A 27,312-nucleotide genomic window follows, 5' to 3' on the forward strand; every position below is an offset into this window, starting at 1 on the left:
AAATTTCCTACTTGAACATTATGTTCATAATTTTATGTTCATATTCACTGAAAAACAGCTATCATTTTATCTCATCAAGGTTTTGTGTGTAGGGAATTTACACAACCCTGATGTGCGTTATTCGTTCAATATCCCAATGGAAGACGGAAGTGATTTATTTACGTGGGATCCTTATGGACCCTGGCAAGACTGCAGCAGGATGTGCCAAGGTACTGTGAATTATTTTTCACCAGAACCAAAGACCTGATGGCATTTAGGATGAGACTAGTCCTAAATACTCTGATTTTTCACCCCTATTTGTAAGGAAGAAATTTATTACTCTCAGTAAACTTTAAGTGCACAGAGCCTTTAAGGACAGAATAGCTTCTGATTTTTGTTTTTACTATTTTCAGTACTTATGCAGTGCAATTCTATACTCAAACCTACCTTTGTAGACATAGGAGTGGTTTATTAAAACAAAAGTTGAATCAAGTCTAATGCATCCTTAGAAAGCAGTATTGTGTATCTACTAATATGCGTTAGGCTTCTATTATCCTATTTCCAGATGGTCACTGATTTGTCTAGTATTTTTCTTATACATTTATTTGTCTTTTTTTGTTATCTGCTACATGGGATGAAGCTCTTTAAAAATATATTTTACTATTTTAAACTCTTATTCTATAGGCCATTCTAGTGTAAAAATAAAGGCACAATATTTATGAATTGTGTATATAAAAGTGTATATACAGCTTTTTGGCAGATACTCGTATTAGTGGGTGCTAGAAAAGCCTGAAGTTACGTGATGATGAGTTTCTTCTGTTTTTGAGCCTGGCTGTAGACGTGATCATGTGCTAGAGAAGCAGCGCATCTGTCCACTGTCAACTGTGCTACTTCTCCCAGCACTCAGGGTATCTTTTAGGTACCCTGTGATCAAATTTTCTGCTTCCTTAAAGGAAAAGATCACAACCTCTTAGTTAACATGGTGGTTTGAAAATATGTTAATTAGCAAAGGACAGACATGATACATTTGGAATACTTAGCCTGATGAGTGAATGGACTGTTGCGCTTTTGTAGTTCTCTGGAAGTTGATATCCTGTAAGACCACTGTAGGACAGCTGGGAGATGGCAAAGATCACTGGGACAAGGTTGTTCTCCGCCTGGAATGTAGTCAGCATATCTGGGCAGAATCTGCTGTATACAGTGATTAGTGTTAATGGAGTATCTCAGTTAAATTCCTAAATGATGAATGGAATCCATAAGGCACTCTTATTTTAGCTCCTTATTTCCTTTTTTTGGTACTTTTTCAAGGTATTCGAAGAAGGAGAATGGCATGTATACGTAAAAGTGATCGTGTAGTAGTGTCTGATCAAAGATGTGAACTTATACCCACTGTACCAAGTGTCTTTGAGGAGTGTAATACAGAGTGTGAATTAAGGTAAACAGAGGTTCCTAACTGATTGAGCTATTATGGTCTTATATGTTTTTATTGATTGAGATTGAAACAAAGTAATTCAGATTGCTTTATCCTCTGTCCCTCCATTTCTCTCTACCTCCCTCATCCTTCCCATCTCTCCTGCTTCTCCTCAAATCTGTTGGCATAATGGATACATTATATTTACACTTCTGAATCTAAGTAGAGCTAGGGTATTTTTCTAATTTTTATTGGTAAAGTGCAAAGTCTTTTGTCAGGACTGTGAATCAGATCTATATATTCTGGCACAAAAACTTGTATTGCCGTGTGGAAAACATTTTCCATCAGAATTGTACCCACAACTGGAACTAATTTGAAACAGACTTGTGTTTTTGCACTCCAAGAAAGCCCATCCTGAAGTATTCAGAGGATGAAGAGTTAGAATTATAGCTTACATTTTTCAAACTAGGAGATTGAGACAAAAGATCCTTTAAGTTTAAAAAGTTGTTTTAAGCCCGTGAGTCAAATCCTTTTATATTGCTTTGAAAATTCCAGTCATGAGAGAGACTTTACAGTTCTATCTGTTCCCTAAAATGTTCATCCATATTTACATTATAATCCTTGGTACATTCTCTGAGTGCTTTATTTGCCATGTTCGTATTTTTTAAAACATGGTTAGCTTTCTACAACAGTTTGTCCTTGTAGGTGGCACAACGTTGGCAGAAGTGACTGCACATCAAGGTGTGGTCCAGGTTATCGGTCTATTGAGATCCGCTGCATGAAGTACTCTAGTTCAAAAGGACTCAGTGCTCCAGTGGATGATAAGTACTGTGCTGATCAGCAGAGACCACCAGCCAGAGAGCCATGCCATGGTGACTGTATGTTAACAAACTGGCACTACACAGAATGGTCAGAGGTACAAATTACAAACTTTATAAGTGTACCATTATAGTTCTGGTTAGCATTCATACCAAATTTCTATTTCTTTTTTATTTTTTTAGTTTAACTATAAAGAAAAAATGTTTGAGGAATACAGATTTATTGAAACAGCTAATACTAACCTTTATATTTCAGCAAATTTCTCATACTTTTGTAAGAAACTGTACCTTGTTTGGAGCTTGGTTTTGGAAGTTAGCAGAGGTCTGATAGTTAAAGATGTGTGTTTTATTTACAGTCTTAATAATTTAGTTCTGAGAGTATTTTGGAGACAAAAAGTAAGTACAAATTCAATTTTATTCTTCATTCAAGAGTTGTATCTTGGAACTACTAAACAAAGTGCTGAATTTGTCTCAAAAGGACATATTATCAGTCTGTGCGTTATAGGCAGGACACATTTGTCTAGCACAATCATTAATGTCTTACACCTTTAAGATTAATAATATATTTTTACCTGGATTTATTGTGTTCTGTTTCCTGTTTTGTAATATTTTCTATACACCGAAGTGTTCCAGGAGCTGTGCAAGAGGTGTCAGAACCAGAGAAGCTTTCTGTATGAATAACTTGGGTCGTCATCTTCCTGACAGAGAATGCCAGGAACTTCCAAAAGTTGTAACACAGAGTTGCAATGAATTCTTATGTCCAAGATGGTCAGTTACTGACTGGAGTGAGGTAATGAAACCATGGAAAACTTAAGGCACATTTGGTCATGGTCATCAATATTAAAATAAACTTCATTAAGTGTTTAGGGATTTTTATTCTATTTTGGGGCACACAGCAGTAAAAATTCTGAAGTCTTATGATTTAGCTGATATACATCCCAGATGTATGAGAAAAAAATTGCATGGGAACTTCTGTAAAACACTCCTAGAATTTATTTTTTCTCTGAGATTTTGTTACATTAATATGAGGTAGTGAAGCTACTTAAAGTAAATCTATTTACAGTAATATTATGCATGCCTTCCCTTTTTATGAAACAATGAGAACTATACAGCCAACTGAAGAACAGAATTATATTCATTTTATTACAGATTATATGGATATAAAAGAATCATGGTTAGTTTAAACATTTTTCCAGTGAAAGCTGTGTTATATGTACTCATATTTTAGGCAAGTATTCCTTATTCTAATAGAAATAAATGATCTGTACATAGTTCATATTTTGTATCTTTAGAAACAATAGTGATTCCTTTGTATTAGCACTTGAGTTACTGCTTACATGAAATGGAGAGCTCATAAGAGAACTAGGGGTTTTTTGACTACTTACGTTGATGGAATATTTTTGCAATGTATGTGATCTTAAAAATCTGACAAATTACTAAAAGAAATTGAAGCCATTCATGTAGATTCATGTCTTTACAAACTGATGATTCTAATAATGTTACAGTGTCCTGTGACATGTGGCAAAGGAATGAAGCGTCGTCAAGTCTGGTGCCAACTTCATGATGAACAAATGAGAGATAACTTCTGTAATCCAAATGACAGACCAGAAACAGTGACACCGTGTGAACTTCATGAATGTGCATCTTGGCAAGTAGGGCCTTGGGGATCAGTGAGTACATGAGGATTCCTAGCTTCTTGTTTTATAGTTCAGACTATGAGTGATCACAAAACAATACCTTTTAAACATTTTAGTTGAATCTTTAAGCAGTTATTTCAGTTGAATTGATTAACATGTTTGTTTGCAGGATCCTATTGGCTATCTAACTTATAATTTAGGAACACCCACATGTAAGTTAAATGCCTAAAATAGTCATTGATCCTGAGCCTTAATATCAAAGATGCTTTTGCGAATCAATGTGTTACATCACCAGAATAATGAAAATGTGGATAGCAAACTGCTCAGGTGAATAAGACAGGTAAAAGACCAAACATTTATAGGGGAGTGGGCATATTCAAGTGATAGCTACAATTAAGATCATAGAAGTGTATATGCTAATAATAGTAGGCAAAACGACTTAGTATTTTGTTATGTTTTGTTTTCACCTTCAGTGATAAAATATCTGCTATCTCATGTGAAAATGATGTTGAAATATATGTTCCTGTGTGTAATGATGCTCATCTAATATATACCAGAGTGACTTCAAAATTCTAGAACAAAGTGAATTAATTTGCAAAAGAACCTTTTGTCCCCAAATGAGAATTAGTTAAAAAAAAATAAGGTACTCAATTTCATTTAGCTTTTATGAGATCACTTTATTCAAACCAACAGAAGTGTTGGATTATTCAGTGTTTCTCGTATGTTAGTGAGAATTCATAACTGAAGAGCAGCTGATATTTATTTTTTTACGTATCTGTTAGTAAAATACAGAATAATTATACCTTTGGAAATTAAATACATTTTTCACTAGAATTTGTTTTATTTTTTTACTATTTTTACCTTAGAGACACCCACCCTGTTGAATGTTGAATTCCTGTTGTATAACCTTTTGATCACAAGGTGATGGCTTTCCATTCCTACAAACTAAATTAAAAAATAACATAAAAAATTAATTCAGTCCCATGATAGAATTCTTCTGGATTAAAAATAGCGTGCTGGAATAGCTTGTATAAGCAATTTACCAATCCATGTCACTGGAGCAGAGCTTTTCATTGCAGTTTTTCTACTGTACCATCTGGTAGTAGCCATTCACAGCCGAGTTTTTACAAGTATTTGTGCTTGAACTACAACATTTATAGGATAGGATTTGTGTCAAGTTCTTTTCAGCCATCTAACATTTTAGTTGCCTTAAGTGTGCTCTTGTCAAACTCTATAATGGAGAGACATTTAACAGTTGCAGCTAGTGATTCATTTGGAAACCACTCCTTACTCCTGCTTTCCTCCACCTCCACTTTCTCTACACCAGATTTTATTGCTGAGCATGACATTATATAGCATGGATTGTCCCTTTGATCAGGTCAAGTCAGCTGTTCTGGGAGTGTTCTTCCCAGTTTCCTGCCCACCGCCAGCCTACTCACTACAGGGGATAGAAGGGGTGAAAAAGAGAAAGCTTTTATCCTGCACAAGCACTGTTCAGCAATAGCCAAAACACTGGTGTGTTATGGACACTGTTTAAGTACCTTATGGTTTGCCACAAAGAAAGTTAACATCATGTCAGTAGTCATTCCTATTCATTCTGGAAAGAGTTTTAAAATAGAAAATTTAATAAAAGTGAAATTTGGTTATAAATGATGCTATTTCAAGCATGTGAAATTATTGACTTTAACAGTGTTCTGTAACATGTGGACGCGGATACCAGATGCGTGCAGTCAAATGTGTTACTGGGACTTACCGTGTTATTTTGAGTGATGGCAGGGAGTGCAATGCTGCTACTCATCCTAGAGATAACCAAGTAAGTTGAAAAATACCTCTTTACTTCTTAGTTAAAAGCATCTAAATGGAAATGTTGTCTACTGACTCTTTGAGGGAATTTTGTGGAAATAAGTTCTAAAATGAGGAAAGAAAATATTGAAACTGTCTGCTTTTTTTCACAAATGTCAAATTCAGCATCAGGAATAAAGCAAAAGAAGAGTAATTTGGACATTGAAGGTTTTAAAATTTGGTATATGATTGAAGGGTTAGGGTATATGATTTGAAGGCATCCAAAGGCCTGTGATTATTTGGGAAAGCTCCAACCTGTAGAATGGGCACTGCTTTCCATCATGCTTCATAAATAATAGTACCTAACTGGCTTGGTATTCCCTGAAATTCTGCTTGTATATAGTTCTTAAAAGAACAACATGGTTACTTGAAGAAAGATTCAGTAGCTGGAATAATAGCAATTAAAAACTTTGTAGAAATGGATTACGATTCAATATGGTTCCTTATCTTTTCTTCTTACCTTGGTTTATTTACTTCATCACTTCGCTTAATTTAAATCTGTCATTTTTCAGAAGAAATGGTTTTAATACAGTCAGTGGGTTTATCTTTACCTGAAAGCAATTGATGTCTTAGGTGCTATTAATTAATATGTTGATGTGGCCACCACATTGATACATCTCATGGAAGTCCAGCTAAGCTGGAAACCATGTATCTTGTGAAGCATATGTTCTGCCTCTTGTCTCAAGGAGAAGAGAGCAAGAAAAGCATTCTGTGGTCCAGAGTAGACCAGTCACAAGTTACCAGCCATCTGGTACGTGGCTTCTTGAATAAGATTTCTAAATATAAAAGCCAGTTAATTGGTATAAATTTATTTCCACTTACATGTGAAAACACTGAGTTTGAGTATGCTTTGTATTTTCAATTGTGGGACCTGTTTGGTTGCTAACTGAAACTGGGCAAATTTGTGTTCTCAACAGGTGAAGGTATAAAGGACAGGACAGCACAGCCACTGTCTTTGCTGACTTCTGTACTGCCTGTGGCTATGAAATAGGACACTGTAACGTCTATATCCCTTGTCTCCAGCAAGTTGCCCAAAACTGTTCTTTCTCCAAGTGCCAATATTATTAGTTATTACTAATGCAGTTTTAACTTCAAATAAATTTTCTTTGATTCTTGATTTGAAACAAAACAAAACAATCTCTGAATAACTCCAGGGAGAAGTTAGCAGATGGTGTTTTCTTATTAATTAACACTGACTTATTGTAATGGTAGGATCTATGTCTGCAGAGCCTTTTGCTTTACATTTGGCTCTTCCAAAATGTATATTTTGAAAGCTTTTTTTTTCCCTTATCCCCACAGGAATGTGAATTGCCCTCTTGTCCAGAAAATACAAAATTATGGACTACATCACTTCCTCTAGTTCATGTGGGGAAAGTGACCCAATGGAGATACGGATCGTGGACACCAGTATGTAATGTAGCAGTCACATTTTGCAGAGCAGTCCTCCAATCATTGACCTACCTTTCCATAAAGCTCTCATTAATATATTTTTCAGACTTAAATCTACTTGGGATAAATTAAAAAGGAATTCTGATTTTTTTTAAGAAAACAACTTGTTTCTTAAGGAGGAGATAGACATTCCCAGCAAACCATGTGCTTCAAATCTAATCAGGGAAAAAGAGAGGAAAAAATCAGGATTCTAGGAGATGGGACTGAGCAAAATAGTTTTCATATGATTGAGAGTGTGATAGGAAGTGTTTTTAAAAGTAATTGATCAGTTTCTGACTATAGAGAACATCTTTGATTTTAAAATATCATTTAAATTTTTTATGTGAATAGTAATATTAAACAGTTTGGATCTTTAAAGGTCTAATTTGCCATTTTTTATAAAATCAGCATTATGATAATGGTTCCTACACAAACTTTCTTCAATGGAAGAGTTTTTTATTTTGATAATGTGGAAAATTAGATTTACTTAATAGCAATGTGAAATTTTAAAATTATCTATAAAAATGTGTGTGTGTCTGTTAATTATATCTTATATCTTTACACAACTATTTTAACTAAATAGCAGTGAAGAGTGCATGGACTGAGGCTACTCAGCAACTCCGCTAAATCCACCTTGAACTCCTCAGACTTAAAGGCATCAGAAGGGGCTCAATGGAATATGCTAATACAAACTATCATAGCAAGTGGATTGTGAATATGAGTTTTTATTTTAATAGTTGATGTAAATATTGCATCACTTTGTAATAACTAAAATGTTCTGGAAGTTACTGATGTTTCTATTGTTAATAAATTAAAAAATTGCCTTTGCAACTGTGTAATTATTCCATGTTATTGTTTAAATGCTGCCTGTTTATATACGCTGAATTGCTTCATGAGAATTAAGACCGTGCAATTCAGTTACAAGCCAACAGGATTCTTAAATCCCATACCATCCAGCGGTATTTCACTTTCCTTTCTGGATGCATGGTTCTATTATTGAGAAACGGAGATCTGATTTAGTTCTGAAGCCAAGTTGATACAAAGCTATGTTAGTGTTTTAGATGCTTGCATGATCTTGGTTTGTTCTCCTAAAGTGTGATGAGCTTGGATTGTTCTCTGACAGTGCTCTGCAACCTGTGGGAAGGGTGATCGTGCTCGCTATGTGAGTTGTAGAGATGCTCATGGAGGAATAGCAGATGAATCTTTCTGTGCTCATTTACCACGACCAGCTGAAATTGCAAGCTGCTTTAGCCCATGTGGAGAGTGGCAAGCTGGAAATTGGTCCCCTGTAAGTATTAATGGTAAAATTTTTTGGTGTCTATTTAGATTATTGGCCAAAGCCTCTGATAAGAAATTGGGAGTTCATATTTTGTGCGAGTGTGATTGAAATTGATTATATTCCAAATAATTGATTATCCCTGGCAAAAAAATAAACTATATGTTTCTTCATGTAGAAAGTAAATATAAATGTCTCTGTTATTAATTATAAATTTCCTGTTTCAAACACTGTGTTAATTTTTTGGTCAGTGCACAGTTACGTGTGATAGTGGAATAGTAACAAGACAAGTTGTTTGTGTCAACTATAATCAACAAATCAACGAGAATTACTGTGATCCTGAAGGCCGACCATCTAAGGAACAAGAATGTAACATGCCACCATGTCCACGAGTTTATCATCATATTCCAAAAATGCATGACCCTCCAAGCCATTTTCCAGAAATAGGTTACCTCCCAATACACCACCCACAAGACAATTTAAACCAGTGGAACCGTCCCTCTGTGGGAGGATATCAATGGAGAACTGGACCCTGGGGAGCAGTAAGAAATTTTTTTAGAATATATTAATCTGTTCTCTCACATGTGTGTTAACATTTCTAGAAATGGTATTGCAGTACAGATCTGGTTGAAAGAGAAGCACATTAATTTTAAAAATTATTATTATTGTAGGTGTTATTGTTATTCAGAGTATATTAAATTCTAAATGTAAGTTTTCAGTGATTTCAAATTTAAAATACTTCTACATAGTAGTCATTTTTATTTGCAAATTTCAGTTTTGAAAGTTAACATTTAAAACCAAGTTGTTTTAACCAATATATTTTACATTTTTCTGATCATGGAATGGCGATACATATGTTTACATGTTTTGGTAGTGCTCTAGTACTTGTGCAGGTGGATTTCACCGTCGAGTTGTAGTATGTCAAGATGAGGAAGGAAGAAGTGCTAGTTATTGTGATGAGGCAACAAAACCTCCAGAGTCGAGACACTGTGATTCTGGACCCTGCCCACGGTGGAACTTTGGGAACTGGGGAGAAGTAAGAGCATTTCACTTTCAAAGGGAAACACTGTTTACCACATAAGCTTAGAAATAGAAACATAATCATTTGACTGTGAGTGGAACTGAACAGCTTTTTTTTGCTTATTTAAAAAGAATGAGTTTCAACCTTTTTATCTAAACTTTGTAAATATAAATGTAATGTATGTATAGTGTAATATAACCTTTGTAAATATAAATCCAGAACTGTAGTGGAGATATGAGTGGTGTAAACAAAAGAAGTATTGTGTGAGGCTAAGAATAGGGTTGCAGTAGCATCTTGAATCTTGAGACATACAAAATTATGTTCTGTTACAAAAAGATGAATTGTATGCAGAAAAACCTCAGTGCAATAGCTAGTCTAAGAAAAAAATGAGCACAAGAAGCTGTAGAGAAACTTAATTACATCTAATTTCATAGGTACTGACTAGAGTAACTGCAAGTAGTAGTAGCTACTGGGTTGTAGTCACAAATTAGAAGTATGAAGATAGGATCAGGCAACTAAAAAGTGTGCCTGGGTTAGAATGTTTTGATCAAGCATTTTATGTTATTGGACAAAGAACAGTTTCTCCATGCCATGTGAAGTCATATCTCGGCCCTGCGTTCTTGCTCAAACACTACAGAAAGAGTTAAAACTGATTAGTTTTGCACTTATTTTAATCTAACCTCATATGATTGCTGCCCACTTTTCTTATTCATGACAAATCAATGTGTTGAGTTGGAAAAAGAAGAAAATTTGGTTGAGTAACTTTTTTATTTTACGTTTTTTGCCCTCGTTTTGTCCAGATTTAGCCATTCAGTTTTCAAGGTCAGTCTGAGTGTCATTTTTTTTCTGTCTATAGCCATACACTTGGGATACAGTTAATGCAGATGCTGTAGTTTTTGTCTAATTTAGAATCCTTTGGAATACAGTAAAATGCTATAAACTATTATAGGTTATTTTTATTAGCTTATTAGGAATGAGAATTAGTATTTTTGTCTGGTATTGCAGAATTACAGGCAAACTGAAACCCAGAAAATACATCCTATAAGTATTTTACACTTAGTCACTATAAATTAAACTATGTAAAAGTATGCTCAGTGTCTGAGTCTTTTCTAAGTTTTCTACCCAGTGTCTGGCAGCAAAACTAGTTTTAAGACAAATTTCCATATTTTCCTCTTAGTAAAGAAAGAGATACATGCACATTTATTCTCACAAATGTTTACTTCTCCCTGACAGAGTAGAGTCTCACTAACTGAGACTTTCTGCAGAAAATCACTTGATAAACCATAAAAGTGTAGTTTGGTAAATATTTTGGTGAGAGAATTTTTTTTAATTACATGAGATTAGACTTTTATGTCCTTATTCATGAACAGGATATCAGGGGAATATGGAAATAAACATAGTAAATAGTAACATGTACTGATTATTGCTGTATCTTTTGGTTTAATGGTATGTGATGACTCTCTTAAGAAAATTATTGCATATAAAATTCTGTATTTCAGTGTACTCAGACTTGTGGAGATGGAATAAAAACAAGACTGGTGATTTGTCAGCTTCCTACTGGCCAAATATTGGGTGATCAAAACTGTGAAATTCTAGACAAGCCACCTAATATGGCACAATGTAATGTGCATTCTTGCCCTGGTGATGTTTCATGGCATCGGGGACCGTGGAAATCGGTACGATAGCATTCACTAATATTTTTTACTTTCTACTTCTTTGTGTCACTCTATTTCCCCTTGTCTTTTAAATGTTCTATTATTATTTGATTTGATAACAGTGAAATAATAATGCATGTGGAATATAGGCTATGTATTTTTATTAAGAAATTGTTCCTGCAGTCATTGAATTAAATGAGAAGCAGCCATTTCCTTCAGTGGGAACAGTATCATGCTCTGTAAAAGATTATAGGGAATATTTTGAAAATTACCAGAAACCAGCATAGTTGTTCTATTTTGAAGGGTTATGATTTGATCTGTGTTTAAATTTAAAAGAATATGCTGTAATTTATGCTCTAGTATTATCTACATATTTATATTTGAAAAAAAACAAACAAACAACCAAACTTTTTAGTGTATAACTCTTTTCTTACAGTATATTTAAGTATAAAATAACTTACACACATGTATATTACACTCTGTCATCAAACATTTTACTCCATATGACCTGTACATTTGTGTATAAAAGTTTATATTAGTAGTTTTAAAATAGGGACTAATTAAAGCTATCTATGTATAATTATATATGTAACTATAATATGTTATTGTCTACATGTCACTGTCTATTAATGTGTAAAAAAATATGCCTACTGTAATCACCATTAATGTTTAAAATTGCCACTAGCATATTATTAACACACTGAAGTAATCATAGCAAGCTCTGCAATATAGAATACATTATATTTCCCAAGCTGTGAATTTGATAACAATATTGATTATTGTGCTAAATTCTAAGGAGAATATGGCAATCAAAGGAGGTTGGATCCAGTTCTGGTTCCATCAAAATCAGCAAAAAATCTGTCATTAACATCTCTGGGAGATGGGCTGGGATAACAGTTGTGTGGTTTTTCTATTAACATAATTATGTAATTTAGTTCTATGAATTAATATGGAACATTTTAAAAGTATTTTCCAATTTCAAATATAATAATTTACTAGTGTTTATATAATCTATTCTAATTTATTGCAAATAGACTGTAAAATGAAACTTTGAACTAATGGTTTACCACAGTTATCTCTTTCTTCCACTATGCAAAACAGAGTTTTGGTTTGTGTTTAGCAGGCACTAGAGTATCTTATTTAGCCATTAGTCAAATAATTAATGGTGATTTGCTAATGCTTAATAAATGTGTCGCGCTTGCAAGAAACGTGGGTAGAGCCCTTCCCAAATCTTCGTTCGCGAAACCTAGCCATGATGAATAAATGTGTGTACTTCAAGTGCTGAGAAGATAAGCAGGGTTCAGCACACAATTGCCTTTGAACTCAATGTTTGTTTTCCTTTTAGAGCAAGAATTATTCACAGCCTGTTCATTCCTTCAGTGATGCAGTTTGTCCTGCATTAATGTTACTTGTAAGCTCTTATGTTGTAAACATTACATATGGCTTAGTTTTATAAAGATTTTCATGTTGGTTTATATCTCAACTGACATGAAAAGCCATTTTAATCCTTCAAAAACTAAGTTTAGAGTTGATTCTATTTATCAGAGAGAGTTTGTGGCTCTGTGGTTAATTTGTAAAAGATTTAATTTCATTACACTATCACATGGTGTTGTGCAGGAACAAACGTAGCAGATTCAGAAAATAAAAGCAGGGTCACATATTGCATATGCTGTCACATTTTAGTAATTTAGATAGTTTGAATGCTGCCAACACACAATCTTTAGTTATTTTTTGTTGCTGTTTAAACAGAGCAAAATATATTCATTGAGGATGACTATTATAAAGGAGCAATTAAAGCTTTAGTCGCAGGAACACTATTGTAGCCTAGCACAAACAGCTTTTTTTAGCCATGATTGACTAGTGATGTGTTAGTTTGGCCCTGATTATCTTATGCATTTTTGACATAATAGATGCTCTAATATAGGGAACCGTTAATGGCTGGAGACTGAAGTCCTCAAGCCTGCCATATCTACGCTTACTCCCTTCTCTATAAAGACAGCAAGAACCAGATAAAACACTGCTTATATTTTTCATAAAAGTATTGAGTAATATTTATGTGTCTGGACAGCAATGCAGTGCACTTTTGTGTCTACTAGTGAGATTCCAATGTTAAAACTTAAGCAGAAACCGAGATGCAAGAATTCCCACTTGTAGCTTAATTTTCTGTCATAGATTCTGCCACCTTTTCCCTCTAACATGCATGGCAAAGATAATACATGGAGAGGGTGAGTAGAAAGAAGGGAATTTCTGACTAATTGCTTTACCTGGAACAAATCCTTGACATTCTTGAATATGGGCTCTTCTCTGCCCCAGCTGGTTCAGAAATGTGTATCAAAATTGCTTAAAGCTTTTCCTTATTCTGATGTAGCTTTGTCTAAACGATGTCTAAACTAAAAGCTTCACTCATGGATTATTCCAACTTTTTCATAGCAAGATAGTTTCCTGTTGTATTTTAGATACCAGCAGAAATAGATTCAGAAAAGGTCAAATTAGCTAAGACTAATTCAGAACCCTGAGTCAAGAACCTGATCCACCATGCAGAGGGATTGTTTAGCTGTTGTCGAAGTCTTTTGTGCTTTCTTCGATATTGGGGCATTCTAGCTTCTTTCTAGCCAAGAATTCTAGCAAGAAACAACTGAATATGGCACTTAGTGCCAAGGTCTGGTTGACAAGGTGGTGATTGATCAGGGGTTGGACTAGATGATCTTGGAAGTCTTCCAACCTTAGTGATTCTATGAATCTAACTTCTTCCAATAGCTATTGGTATATACTTGAGAATAGAAGGCTTTTAGCCAAGTATATTTCTTTCAGTTATTGATTAATTTTACACAGTGTAATTAAAATAAAACATATCTTGTAAATGCACAATAGGGCAGTTGCAAGGAAGGCTTTGTTTATGATTTGAAGCCAGAATTTTGGTTGATGCTTTCTGCAGTTTAGCAGCTATGGGCTGTTACACTTTGTAATGTCTGCCTGTGGCTGCTGGAGCTGATCATCACAAGCTTAAAGGCTCTGTGCTCCTCTCTTGCTGGTTTCTGCAGTTGTCCAAATGGACGTGAGGCAAGTAAATCTCAAATTCTGAAGGCTCATACCAGTCCAGGAAGCTTTCTCAGAAATATCATGCATACACAGAAACTTTGATTTTTTGGTAATCTGTGAATCTTTAATTCAGTCCCGTATTTTCATATAATGATATTGAAATCAGAAAGACTCTCTGAAGTTTTACAGGGAGGATGGTTAGGAAACACATCCTTACGCCTGTAAGTTAAATTCATTTGATCTGAAGGTCATTGAGAGACTCTGACAATGATCTTTTTAGAATGTGGCTTACGTCTTCTGCCCCCTTAGTTTTGTTCAAGTTTCTAAGGGAATTTTCTTTAGTAAGAACTGAATCATGTTCATTCGTTTTCCTCTTTTGTTTTCTTGATTGCCTTTTTACCAAAATTCAGAGGAAATGGAATGGATTTGCACCCAGTCCATTCATCTTGAAGGACTTTGCCATTTTTTTTAAAGAATGTTGCTGTCAATTTTTAATGTAATTGAGCTTGATAAATATTATACAGGCATTCCTAAATTCAAGTGTTTCAAAATTTGAAACATTTGATTTCAATTTAATTGCCAAATTATTATGTGTTTAAGTACACCAACTCTTTTTTGATATATAGAAATGACAATACAGATGTATATATTTTGATATACCCATATGTGTGATGTATTTATGAGTTGAATAATACTTGAGGTAAATATAGCTGCTTATTTTAACGTAGTTGTACCACCGCTGCTCTAGTTTCGTTGGTGAAGGGATTGAGGCAATGTTCCAAAACTTCATGAAAGAATGAAGAAAGTACAAGCTAAAAAGTATGGAAAACATATGTAACATTATCTAATGTCAAGAAAAATTGCATAGCATTCTGACAGCTGGCTAAGAATACTTTGTTCTAGTATAGATTTTTATTGTATCCCTTTTTTCCAGAGTGCATTGTTGGATTTCTGTGTTTAGTCCATGCAGTAAGACTTCTGGTTTATTGTATTAATTTTCATCAGAGTAGTTCTGGTTTTCTGAACTTAATGACAACCAGTTGTGTTTTACTTAAAGCATGTAAAGAGAGAGTATTAGAGAATATTACAAATTTGCAAAGACACCATAAGGATTTAAACTCAACCATAATTAGTAGATTTAACAATTTTGTGCTAGAAGAGTTGTAGAATAATCTATCTTAATTGAGTTCAAGAATGATGCTGTGTTACTTTCAATACTAAGCTTTTTTTCCTTTGAGCAGTATTTCCCATATCCACGTGCTTTAGTATTCTTAGCCAAACAATTGTCTGTAACCTGACAAAAAGTTATGTGGGAATACAATCAAATCAGATGTTGGTTGGATCAATTGTTATGTTTAGGCACAACAAATCTGCAGATATATAGTGCACATATAGTTATAGTCTTGAAAAGCTTTCAAGTATAGCATGCTAGAGAATAAAATATTATTTTTAGTAGTACTTGGCTGGGAAATAATTTGACATAATTTGTAAAAAGTTAGGAGATTTCCCATGCCAAAGCCCTTGCCTGGTACCTGGGCAAAATGTGTAATGTGAAGATACATTTTGTTTTACTCTTCCTTCTGCTGTTCAGCAAGTGATAACGCTTCTACGCATCTAGTATGCATTTCTTAATGGAGGTTTTTTATGGTGCCTTCACGTCAAGGATTGTATTTGACTACTAAGTGAAGCATCACCTTTTTATCTTAGTTTTCTTTAGAGTTTTGGTATTTATCTCTTGGTTAAATGGTCATATCTTCCTTACTAGTCTCTTTTTCTGTGCCACCTAGTTTGTTGCCCGCACAATAGAAAACAGTGTAACTTTGTCAAAATTCCTGATATATATCTGCTTTTATTGTGCTGTGTACCTTCAATTTTTATGTATTTTTCTAAAAATCTTAGGGAACGTGGGCAGGTATTACACTGGGGGAATAGAATAAGCTATTCATATATGGGAAGACAATACCCTCAGGCTTCACATAGTGAGGAAAGTTTGTTCACATTTTTGGATGACAAGAATTTTAATATATTTAGAAGCTTGACTTTATTTTTGGCCCCCTGTGGTTTTTCAGTGCTTACAAAAACCCTTGAAGGTCCAGGTAGCCAAACAGCAAGGTTTCTGCTTAGGCAGTTGGTAGTAGCAGTTCATGTTTCCTTGAAAGCTTTATATTTCCTTTGGGCATTAATTCTTATATAAGTGTGGATAGCTACCTAAATTTTATCATAAACATTTTAACCTGAATTATTTTAACTTGAAATTTATGTTTGCTTTTCATCCTTTCTCATTCCTTTAGAAAGAATACATAGCTCCTTACAAAAGATAGTTATATTTTGTTTCTCTGAAATGTTCATAGAATATAGATTTAAATTCTTTTAAAATCTTTTCCTCACTCCTAGGATTTGTATATATTTCATAATTTTTACCTGTGATTCAGAGAAAATAGGCATAAAAAGAGTGGATCATCTTCAAAGTTACCTTTAAGTGTTACTGCTATTACTTAATACCCTTCAGACACATAATGTAATATTGTTTAAAGTGGCTGCTTTTCTAATTCTTCAGTTTTCTACTTACTTGCTCCAGAATAATTTCGATGTAATTCTGTCTTTGCAGTAGTGGAAGAAATCTTATTACTTTTAATGAATGTGAATCTATTTTTTTTTAAATAGTCCCAGTATCCTTCCAGTGTTGTTACTGCCAGGCATCCCGTTGACTTCTGCAGGAGCAGAAACAGCCCAAATTTGCATAAGTAAAATATTTATTTGTTTTTATTGTAATGCAAAAAATCTTTCTATGTATGATAAGTGCCTTCATTCACTTTTTTTAATGTGTAAAAAGTATTTATATCTTTAAAAATAATCTTTTATATTAAAAGGGAAATCAGAATCAGTGAACTTGGTTTTCAAAACCAGCTTCAGTCTTTACCTCTACTTCTGCTGCTGCCTAATGTCAAACTTCAAAATACCTCACTGCCAATACAGCACATTAAATTAATATCCCACAGCCTGAAATCTTAACGTTAGCATCTGCTATTCATTTTTTAAAACTTTGGAAATTGATAGTGAGGGGCCTTTTCAGAGATAACTGATGACATATGTCACTGCCCAAATAATGTCATAAAACAGACTTGGGATAGTGAATTTCATTTAGGGTCATTCTGATAAAAGTGAAAGAAAATACTTGTTTCCAAAATTCAAAAGCAAATATTTGTGTAATGTTAATCAAGTTTAAAGGAAATTTCTCCTTTTTGGTGCTATGTTGCCTGTATAGCTTGAAATAATAAATAATTTATAATGTATGTGTGATAATTTAATTTAATGACTGTGACTTGTGTCTGTGAAATATAGTTGCATTTTAACCCTTCTTTTTCATGCATGTTGTGTGGCTTTGTGTTTATATTTATTGTGCCCTTTATTAAGGAATGTTAATGTTTAAAGTCTTTAAAAAATAAATAAAAGGGTGGGACCAGAACTAACCACTTTGCTGAAAGTGAGGTTTTTTTTACTCTAGAGTTACCTTTGTGTTGAAATTAACTACATATGATGTATTTTAGTGACATTATTTTCATGGGGAAAGCTCTTAAACAGAAAAAAAAATACTGTTACTGAAATAGGTAGTTGGCACATGATCTTTGATGACAAAGCTTAAAGATCCTAGCTGTTTCTTTTTTTGCTGGGGCTTCAGTTTTACGGCCCAGTCCCGCTCCCACTTAGTCAGTGACAAAAGACATAGAAAACTGAGGATCATAACATAATGCTCAGTTCTTAATCTCAAAGACATAACATGGGGTTTTACATTTCCAAAACACTTTTGCAGGAAGAGGTTTGCAGAACTTTCAGACCATGCTTTTGGAAAGAGGACAAGTAGAGGGTAACATAGTCAAAACAAAAACAAAAATAATAATAATAATAATTAAAAAACCCCCAAACCCCAACAACCAGAATATCGTGGAAGGGGAAAAGAAGCAGGTGGTCCTTAATACTGTGCCTAGGTACATACAACCATTTAATGAGAATGAAAGGAATATGAAGTTACTGATGTATTTATTAGAACTTTCAGAAAAGTTGAAGTGTTCTAGGTGGTCAGATCAGTGTGAAAATCATTGTGAGATGTGGCAGTTTCAAAAACCACAGTCAAAACTCATAAATGTTGGTTCAAAGTGTTTTTGAGACCCACATTTAGAAGTTGTTAAACATATGAAAGTATAAGCATTTCCAAGCATTTATGAGTGTCACAAATATTTTTACTACCTGGCATGGGTTGGAAAATGAACAATATGTTCCCTAGTTCTGTGTTGCAGGAGTTCCTAGTCCTTTCTTTGAAAACCAGTAAGTGTGGGAGATAGGTGACTCCACTAAAACAGCCTGATATTCGTATCAGTATATGTTCTAGCATGTATCTATCTGGCCCTTTCACTTCAGTGAGAGCAGGATTGGGCACTTAGATTTCCTGCTGAATCAGTCATTTGGAAGCTTTCATGCATGCTCATATTTATGCACATGAAATGTCATGTTGGAAAGCTTGATTGTTAGTAAATTGAAAATATACAGAAGGTTAAAAGCAAACTGGATTTCAACACAAGAAGGTAGGTAAAATGTTTCATTTCTCGTCTAAAATATATTTTCATGCCAAATTAATATTTAATATAAATTTGGGGGGAGGGCGTAATTCTTTAGGTGATATTTAGTTCAGTGACATAGAAAGAGTTATATTTTGTATACGTCTAAAAAGGTTTGAAAAAATTATGACAATGCTATATTGTTCCAGTATATGTTGCTTTGTCTTTTCAGTTTTTTAAAGTTCAAATACAAAATCTTAGATTTTAATAAAATGAAAAAAGTGAAGTGATATGAAGTGATACTTTTTATAGAGCAGAAAAACACACAAGAGATCATGTATTTGTCAGTCTTTTAATTTCTGAACTACTGTTTTGCTGTTGCTAAGATGAATAAAAATGATAAATCAGAGATTGCACTTGCTGGCATCCAGCATTTCTTCTGCTCATATTTAGGTTTTTGCAAACTCAAATGAAACTAATTTGTCTATTGTTGTAAGACTGCATTATGTCTAGTTACTTTTGTAATTGGTTAATTGAAAAGACCCTATCTTTAAAGATAATAAAATGAAATTTTAAATTGTGAAAATATTATAAACTAATGCTTTTTTACGGTCCGACCCCTTTGTGCAAATGTAACTTCCATAACAGAGATCCTCCATCACGTTAAAAATGTGGTCCAACTTGCATTGTGAAGACCTATGAACAAAATGTTCCTCTCAAGGGGCCAAAATTGCTTTTCAGTGAGGGCAGATTGTGTCATTCCTGTGCATTTGTTCAGTTTTCCCTAGCTTCACAGGAGGCAGGAGTCTAACCTCCCTGTGATACAGTCTATTAAACTGTGTCCAGTTTTTGGAAGCAACAAATGGATTCGCTTTGGATTTTCTTGGGGGTTTGTGAACACAACTGCTAGTTGGACACAGATATATCTGTTCTTCTCTATTTGGAAAATGTGTCCGGAAATTTACCCATTTATTGGAAACAGGGAGGAAAACCTCATGTTTCTTTTGCTCACAGTGGATTTCCCTAAGCTCTCCTCGCTCCATTTCTGTCACCCTTCTTTGGTAATGCTTGCACTTTACTCACTGTCTTCAGTGCTGCTGCCTTCATGTCATTACTTAAATGTATTACTAGTGTTACATGACTGTGGGTGAAGAAAGGTGAGACTTGCTGAAGTCTGGACAAGTCAGCAATTTGACGTCTGCAATGCTGTAATGGTGAAAGTGCATGTATGAAGCTCTTGCAGAACGTATCGAAGGCAAAGAGCAGGACTGCTTTTCGATTTTGTAAATCTGACACAAATTTATACTTGTAGATTAGATTTGCAGAAAGACCTAGTGAGTGTCTAGCTCTGTTCCCAATTGCCACTGATTTTAGAAGGAAAGGTAAGGCAGAATTGTTTGTTGGGGATGTTGTTTCTTTGTTTTGGTTGTTTGGTTTTTTTTAATTTACTAATGTTTCAGTATTTTTAATTGTGATTTGCCTTAGCCATCTGCCTGTTGTATGTATCATTCAACTGTCAGATGATAAAGTTAGGTACACATACCAGATGTGCTGCAGGAATGCTGGCCGAGCAATGCAGTTTATCTGTTCCCTCCCTCCCAGCAATTAATAAGCTGATCATATTTTTCATCATTTTAATATATACTGTCATGAATGACAGTGATAATGTTGCTTGAATAATGGCTGATGGTGGAGTTCCTACTAGAGGTACATGCAAACCCTTCAGTGGCATTTAAGACATGCACAGAAAGTAGCTGAGCCTGCCAAATGGCTGCTGAAAGGAGGCAGAAATACCTACTGATTTCCTGGTGCTCAGGTGGTAACCAGGCAGAGTGGATTCAAATCAAGAGCAAGTAAGGCAGGAAGAATAACTATACAATTAAATTTTTACTGTAGTTGAGAGATGAAAAGGAGCATATAAAGGAAGAGTTAAATGAGATACCAAATATGATATGTTATTAGTATTGAGAACATATTAATCATCAACTCATAAAATTATGGTCATTATTTTTAAATCCACACCCAGACATATATCTCCATAATCCATTTTTCTTGTGTTATTGTAATAGCTAAAAGCTTGTTTGAAGGTCTAATTGTGCGTATCATGTAGGTAAAACAAAGAGAAGGTTGCTGACTGGAAAAGCTTAGTCTAATTTATGAGATATATGTAGACAGAGTGGGAATACACGGCACAGTGAAGCCTCTGAGTATCACAGTAGGTGGGGAGCTGTGTGGTAATAGTCTATTTTTCAAATGCTCTATAGTTGACATCAAGAAGTATGTCAGGTTTTAGGGAGTGATGGGCAGAATAGTGGTGTTCATCCTGAGGGGGAAAGATGCGATAGGGCTTTCATATAAGGACGTCGTCATCTGTTTCATCTGTTCTGAACTCAAGGTAATGGACAGTGCTTTGAGATGTCAGAGAGGCAGGCCAAAAAAAGACTTACTCACAAATCTAACTGGAATGAATAAAAGAATTTTTGTGGATGATCATTAAGTGGAATTTCAAGAGTTCTGGTTCTGATTTTTCCAACAGCTGCAAAGAGTATGGTCGCTCATCTGCCATCCAGGCAGATTGCTGTTTTCCCTCATTAAGGCTACTGCTAGCTGCAGTGGACAAAAAAATTCAGACCATGTGGTGTCAACTTTAAAATATTGTAAATTTTCTCTGTAGCATCATCAGTAGAGTTTGGCTTCTGCAGGCATGAAATCATTTTACCTTCAATATATGTGCTATTGGTTCTTAGTTTTAATCAGGATGTCTTTATTTTTAAGAGGAATTCATTAGCACATTCCTAGTAGATGCCAGATATATCCTCTCATAGCAGTTTTTCCTTCTGGTTATCCACATCAATCCTAAAATCCATCTTTAATCCTCTTTATTCCTCCATCATTCCTGCTTTTTCTTTGCTTATATATATATGTACGTAATTTCTCATTTATGTTTACTGTTGAATAGATACACTTCAGCATGCTTGGAAAATAGTTATTCAGGAAGTTTTTGTTACCCTTTGGATGAAAGTTGAAACAAAATTGTCTTAAAAACAGTCTGAAAAAAGCTTTTTAAAGAAGTATACGGTACTCAATCCTGACAGAAAAGGTATGGCTAGGGATGGCGGACAGGTTAGATGACCTCATGACCTCAAAGAGTCACTATGGTCTCTATTCTCAGCTGTGACATGCAGACTGGCTGTTAGGTTGTATTGCAGCGCAGTCCAGAGTCACCTACTCCCACACTGGTGTTGGTTTGGAGAGTACTGGTGTTAACATCCACAGCGTGCACCTGGAAGCCCTGGAAACCAGTGTGGGTGTGTACCTGCTTCTCAGCCTGTTACACAGCCAGAATACGTAGCTAGGCTAAAAGGAGAAGAAAAAGTCCCTCTTGGGCTGACTAGAGAAAATGATTACTGCCTTCTTTTGTTGCTGAGTTAAACAATTACAATATTTGATGATAACACTTAGGGCAGATTGTTCTCTGGCTTCCATTCCAGTGATGGAATGGCAGTAGGTAATAACAGTTATGGCTGTCCTTCCTGAGCTGCTGTGTTGAAGAGAATGGCTTCTGAAAAGCAAATTTGCAAACTTCCCTCATGAAAAATAATAAGAACTGACCTTCAACAGTACTTTTCTTTACAAAAATCATTTATTCTATACCATTTAATCATTTATTCTATATTTGCAAGTTTTTAAATTAATTACAAGTAATTGAGATGAAATTGTTGGGGAGGAAAAATGGTCTTCAAATGTAAATTTTAAAGTAACACTATAAATAAGATTAACTCAGAGCAGTACTTTTACCAGAAAGCTATCTGAATACAAAAGAAGTGTCATAAGTACTGCAATGCCAATGCAAAAATAATATCAAATTATACTTTCTGGATGAAGTTTAGTCCAATGTTAACTAGAAAAACATGATCGTTATCTGGAGAATCTAGCCATAAATAACTCAAGTGTTGACTATTGTAATTGCAATACTACTGTATTTTTGGAGGATCCAGTTGCAAAAGGAGAAGGATGATTTTCTTCATGGGTTAGAATAAAGAGGCTTTGAGATTCTTAAACATATCTACATATTTCCTCATAAAAATGTCCCTACAGGTCACATCAATATTATTGCTTATATTGGGTGGGGAAGGATCTCAGACAAAATTTAATTCCAGAGGCTGTTAAAAGTTTTCTTAATAATTTAAGTGAGGAAAGGCGTCTGTGGAATCATAGGCAATCCAGGTTTAGCAAGGACTACAGGCAGCTCTAACAAGTACTTGGGGGAGTCAGTCTTGGACATATAATCCAAATTTGTATTTTTTAGGAGGTAGTAGTTGCAACAGCTAAAAACTGCGCCTTTTTTGTGGCATAGAACTGGCGACCTGTGAAATCTCACTGTAGAGCTTGAACAGAGGAATATCTGTATTTTTGACTCTGCCTAAAGCCTGGGAAAACAAAGGTTGAACAAAGGTTGAACAAAGGTTGAACAAAGGTTGAACAAAAGTTGAACCTGTTTGGCTTAGAGAGGTGTGATTAGACCATGCATTGCTGGGTTTTCTATGTGTGGTTTGGTTTTCAGATGCTCGATAGTGCCTCAGGGCATGCTTTGCAAAAGTTTTTGACAAGTCCAGCAGTAGGAATATGGAGATTTACCTTGTGTTACCGTGTTACTGACCTTGGAAGACCATCTGTCAGTGTCACAGGAGCTGAATCTGTGCTGTGGGACTGAAGTTTGCAAAGTGTTTTCAGGTTTCAGTGCTGGTTTCTCACCTTTCACATTTTGATATACAAGTGGTCAAATTCAATTTAGAAATATAGTCTTTTTTGATTTAAACAGAAAAAATTATGTTACTGAGCTTAGAAATCCAGTCAAATTGTGTGGTAGGAATATCATTTAGGTAGTGTTTGGATCAGAGCGTAGTCTTGTAGTATTGCAGCCCTCATGGGAATACGATTCATCCTTACAAGAAGGAAATGTGTTTATTATGCATTTACATCAAAGATCCATGACATTAGCTGTGGGATTGAAAATATTACTGCAGAAACTTTTCACTCTAGATCTTATCTTCCAAATGCCATCTAGAACTCTGCAAAGTGGGAGGGCCACAAAGAACTGGAATGAAGGAGAATAATACTGGGTATATGCTTTTTGGATATATGCTTTTTGTCATAGCATATTTTAATTCTAGTGCTTTAGTTGATATACAGCATACAGTCTTGGATAACTCTTCTTAAAAAGCCACACAGACATTTGGAGAGTATGGAGGACAGCCACTTAAATGGTAAGAAACTTGGAGGAAAGGCTGGGGTAGCTTGTGTTTCTCAAGACAGAGAGTGTAGAAGAACAGACTGAATGGGGTATTCTTGCAACACATAATCAGTGGTTATAAAGAGGTGAGTGTTTCTAAGTCTGCTAAGGGTAGTCTCTTTAATGGTAAGAGAGACTATCATTAAATCATAAGGTACTTTTTCTAACTGTAAGGATGATTACAGTGGAAAAATACATGCAGGGGAGGCTGTAGCATCCTTGTCATTGAAGACAAGACTGACAAACTGCTGTCAGGAATGATCCAGATAAAGCTGATTCAAACTCTTAAGCAGCATGATGGATTGGATGAAGTCTTTAAGTCCTTCTTAGCCTAGCCTTCCTCCTTGCCATTGCTATAGCTGCAAAAGCACATTCAGAAAAGTGGCAAAGCAGACTTGCAGGCTGCAGATAAAAGGAGGATTAATCAAATCAAAACATTTTCTGAGCATCATTAACATTAAAGTTTTGAAATCAAGCTGTACTCAAATGAGAAAACAAAAGTATCTTCAGTGTAACTTCCATAGTTGACATACAATTTGAATGTAACAGTAAATCATACATATACCTCTTGGAGTGAAATCCTCTCCTTCTCAGGAGTGATGGAATGTTTGGTCCTTTGTAAGCAGGTCTTTTCTGAGTGCTTGAGCTAATGGCACAAGTGTTTGTACTTATTTTAGTGAAGAATTACTAACTCAGAATCAAAGAATTCAGTAGGACCTAATTACAGAGTCTGTGTTGCTTCTTCATAGTAGTCAACATACTTAAAGGAAAGAACAACTTTTTGAATGCTTTTAGCTAAAAAATGTGTATCTTGTGCTCAAGCATCACAATAAACCCCTGGGGAAATGCAGCTAGCAGAGGAGGCAGGCACAAGAAGAGCTACTTCTAATAAAGCAAATGAAAAGCTGAAAGTAACTCTCAACTAAGCAATGCTCAACATTTTGTTTATTAGTGTCTTGTGTAGTAGTGATCCTAGTGTACTACTAGAATAGTTTTACAAGAGTCCAAACAGACTTTTGGGACAACTAGAGATCATCAAAATGCAGTTTGTCAGACAACTCAAGCAAGTACCATGTTTAATCCTGTAGGTTTTAAACTGATCTGCATGTCCAGTCGCAGAAGTTATGGTCAAAAAAGACAGAGAGGAATACCTTTAAACCTTTGGAATATGTTTTATACTTTTTCGTTTCTACTGTTGTAGCTGCACCCCAGTAGGCAGTTGAACCCCTCACAGTCATTTGCTCCCTCCCCCCTGATGGGATGGGGAACAGAATTGAAAGGGGAACAGTGAGAAAACTCATGGGTTAAGAAAAAGTAATTTTCTTAGGTAAAGCAAAAGTTGCACCAACAAGCAAAGCAAAACAAGGAATTCATTCACCACTTCCCATGGACTGGCAGGTGTTCAGCCATCCCCAGGAAAGCAGGGGATCATGCGTGATGTTTGCTTGGGAACACAAATGCAGCACTCCACATGCCCCTTCTTCCTACTTGTTTCCCACAGTTTTTATTGCTGATGGCAACATCACTTGTTCCGAGATAACCCTTGGGGTTGGCTGTCCTGGCTGTGTCCCCTCCCAACCACTTGTGCACTCCCAGCTTCCTCACTGGCCTTGATGCTGTGTGAGCACTGTTCAGCAATAACTAAAATATCCATGTGTTTTCAACACTATTTTAAGTCACAAATCCAAAAGCTTGCCCTACAGTAGCTACTGTGAAGAAAATTAACTCTATCCCAGCCAAACCCAGTAAAGTTACAGTACTGCTTCTAGTCACTCATTTATATTTTAAGTCTTTATATATCTAATATGAGATAAAGAGAAACTGTTGCATGCTTTGCATTTACTGGCCTTTTTTTCAGTATCCAGAAACCCACTGAGCCACCAGCTAAAAACACTTCTTTTAAAGAAAAGGTTAAGGAAATTTAGTGCAGATCCAAACTCATGGAGTTCAATCCATCAAACAATACAAGATCTTCAATTTTTCAATTAAATAATAATAGCAAAAGAATAAAAAAATTTTTAGCATGTCTGCTGCAGAAAGACCCTCAGTTTTGTAGGAATTGATGATGGCATGCCTATATGAGAGTCTGTCTGTGCCACAGAAAGCACCAGGAGTTCTGTCAGGCTGATCCTCACAGAACTTTATTGCTATGAAGAAAACACAAACAGATGAATCCTAGTTACCAGTGTTATGGAATGACTTTGAACAATAGTAATGAAGTCCAGCTTTTATTGCAGATTTATGTATTCAAAAGAACCTGACATATGGGAAATATGACGTTTGCCAATATTGAGACAGTGCTAGAATTTCTGTGTAAAATGGTTACAGGATGAGTTTTCTGTGTAAAATGGTTACAGGATGGGGTTTTTTCAATTTGTAATTTTTAAAGAAATTTTGAAATTTCTTGTGAGATTTAAAGATTTTATGGATTTTTTTTCCCTACATGTGCAGAAAATATATGAAAAATTGTACTCTCTCTCCATAAACCTCCAATTGTATGGAATGTCATACAAGTGGAACCACATTACAGAAAAATTGAGCAGTAAGGACTATGCTATTCTTGACCATGTTCGAGTTTGAATGAAGGATATCAAGCAGCCATAGTTACGTGCAGTTGTACTTTCCCCAGTCTTTCCCCACAGACCACATAATAACACTTTGGGAGCTTCAAGAAGAAACACAAGCTTATGAAGGGCAAAGTTCAGCCTTGTAAGAAATGTTCTATAGGCTGGATGCATTAAAAGTGGCTTCCAGAGCACAGAACAAGGCTTTACTCCTGTACCAGTGAGAATTCGGCACTTCTTACTGATGTTACAGAGCTGAAGGGAAGCTGGTCAGGCATGTGTCTTGGGTCAGTGTTCAGTATGCAGCTCTCTAAAGAAAATACTGACAGTGGGGATAGAGGTGGGCAAGACATCTCCCTGTAAGCTTAGAGACCTTTAGGCACTTGAGAGTCCCACTCAGGGATCCTCTGTGGATTCTATATTGTCATTCTGAGGACTGAGCAGGAGCTATGCTCAGCCCTTACAGAAATGTTGAGTCATCTCCACTTTATTATATTGATTAAAGCTTTTGATTCATCATTTGAGTGACTTGATTTGCTATCTTTGCTATTCATTCTCTGTAATGGAGCATAGGCAACACCTACTTGTCAGGAACCTCCCATGAGAAGCTGTATTGGACAGGAATAGTCTTCGTTTCTCTTGCTAAAGGTGAGTCACTATCCAGTAAAGAACACAGCTGCACCTGCCTGCATCTGATGCCAAGGCACTTGGGGAGGAAACGATCCTTATAAGATTTTTTTTTTAATAGTTTATCTAAGGAATGAAGCCAGAATATGCCCAATTTCAGGAGAATACT

General features: G+C 35.3%; 1 protein-coding gene across 4 annotated transcripts in view; it reads left to right on the forward strand.

Annotated features, from left to right (window-relative positions):
* The window catches only part of ADAMTS20 (ADAM metallopeptidase with thrombospondin type 1 motif 20), a 100,772-nt gene that overhangs the window by 55,321 nt on the left and 18,139 nt on the right, over positions 1-27,312 (forward strand). For 3 of the 4 annotated variants that reach the window (XM_027682237.1, XM_027682238.1, XM_027682240.1), the window contains 11 exons: positions 80-209; positions 1,288-1,414; positions 2,096-2,306; positions 2,834-2,998; positions 3,714-3,878; positions 5,536-5,658; positions 6,987-7,094; positions 8,239-8,403; positions 8,643-8,933; positions 9,266-9,427; positions 10,912-11,088. In XM_027682237.1, the coding sequence (XP_027538038.1) occupies positions 80-209; positions 1,288-1,414; positions 2,096-2,306; positions 2,834-2,998; positions 3,714-3,878; positions 5,536-5,658; positions 6,987-7,094; positions 8,239-8,403; positions 8,643-8,933; positions 9,266-9,427; positions 10,912-11,088 (1,824 nt within the window). The remainder of the gene's footprint in view (positions 1-79; positions 210-1,287; positions 1,415-2,095; positions 2,307-2,833; positions 2,999-3,713; positions 3,879-5,535; positions 5,659-6,986; positions 7,095-8,238; positions 8,404-8,642; positions 8,934-9,265; positions 9,428-10,911; positions 11,089-27,312) is intronic. The other variant, XM_027682239.1, reaches the window with a different exon arrangement.

The sequence above is a fragment of the Neopelma chrysocephalum genome, unplaced genomic scaffold (genome assembly GCF_003984885.1).
Source record: "Neopelma chrysocephalum unplaced genomic scaffold, ASM398488v2 Primary Assembly neopelma1_62, whole genome shotgun sequence".
Taxonomy (NCBI): domain Eukaryota; kingdom Metazoa; phylum Chordata; class Aves; order Passeriformes; family Pipridae; genus Neopelma; species Neopelma chrysocephalum.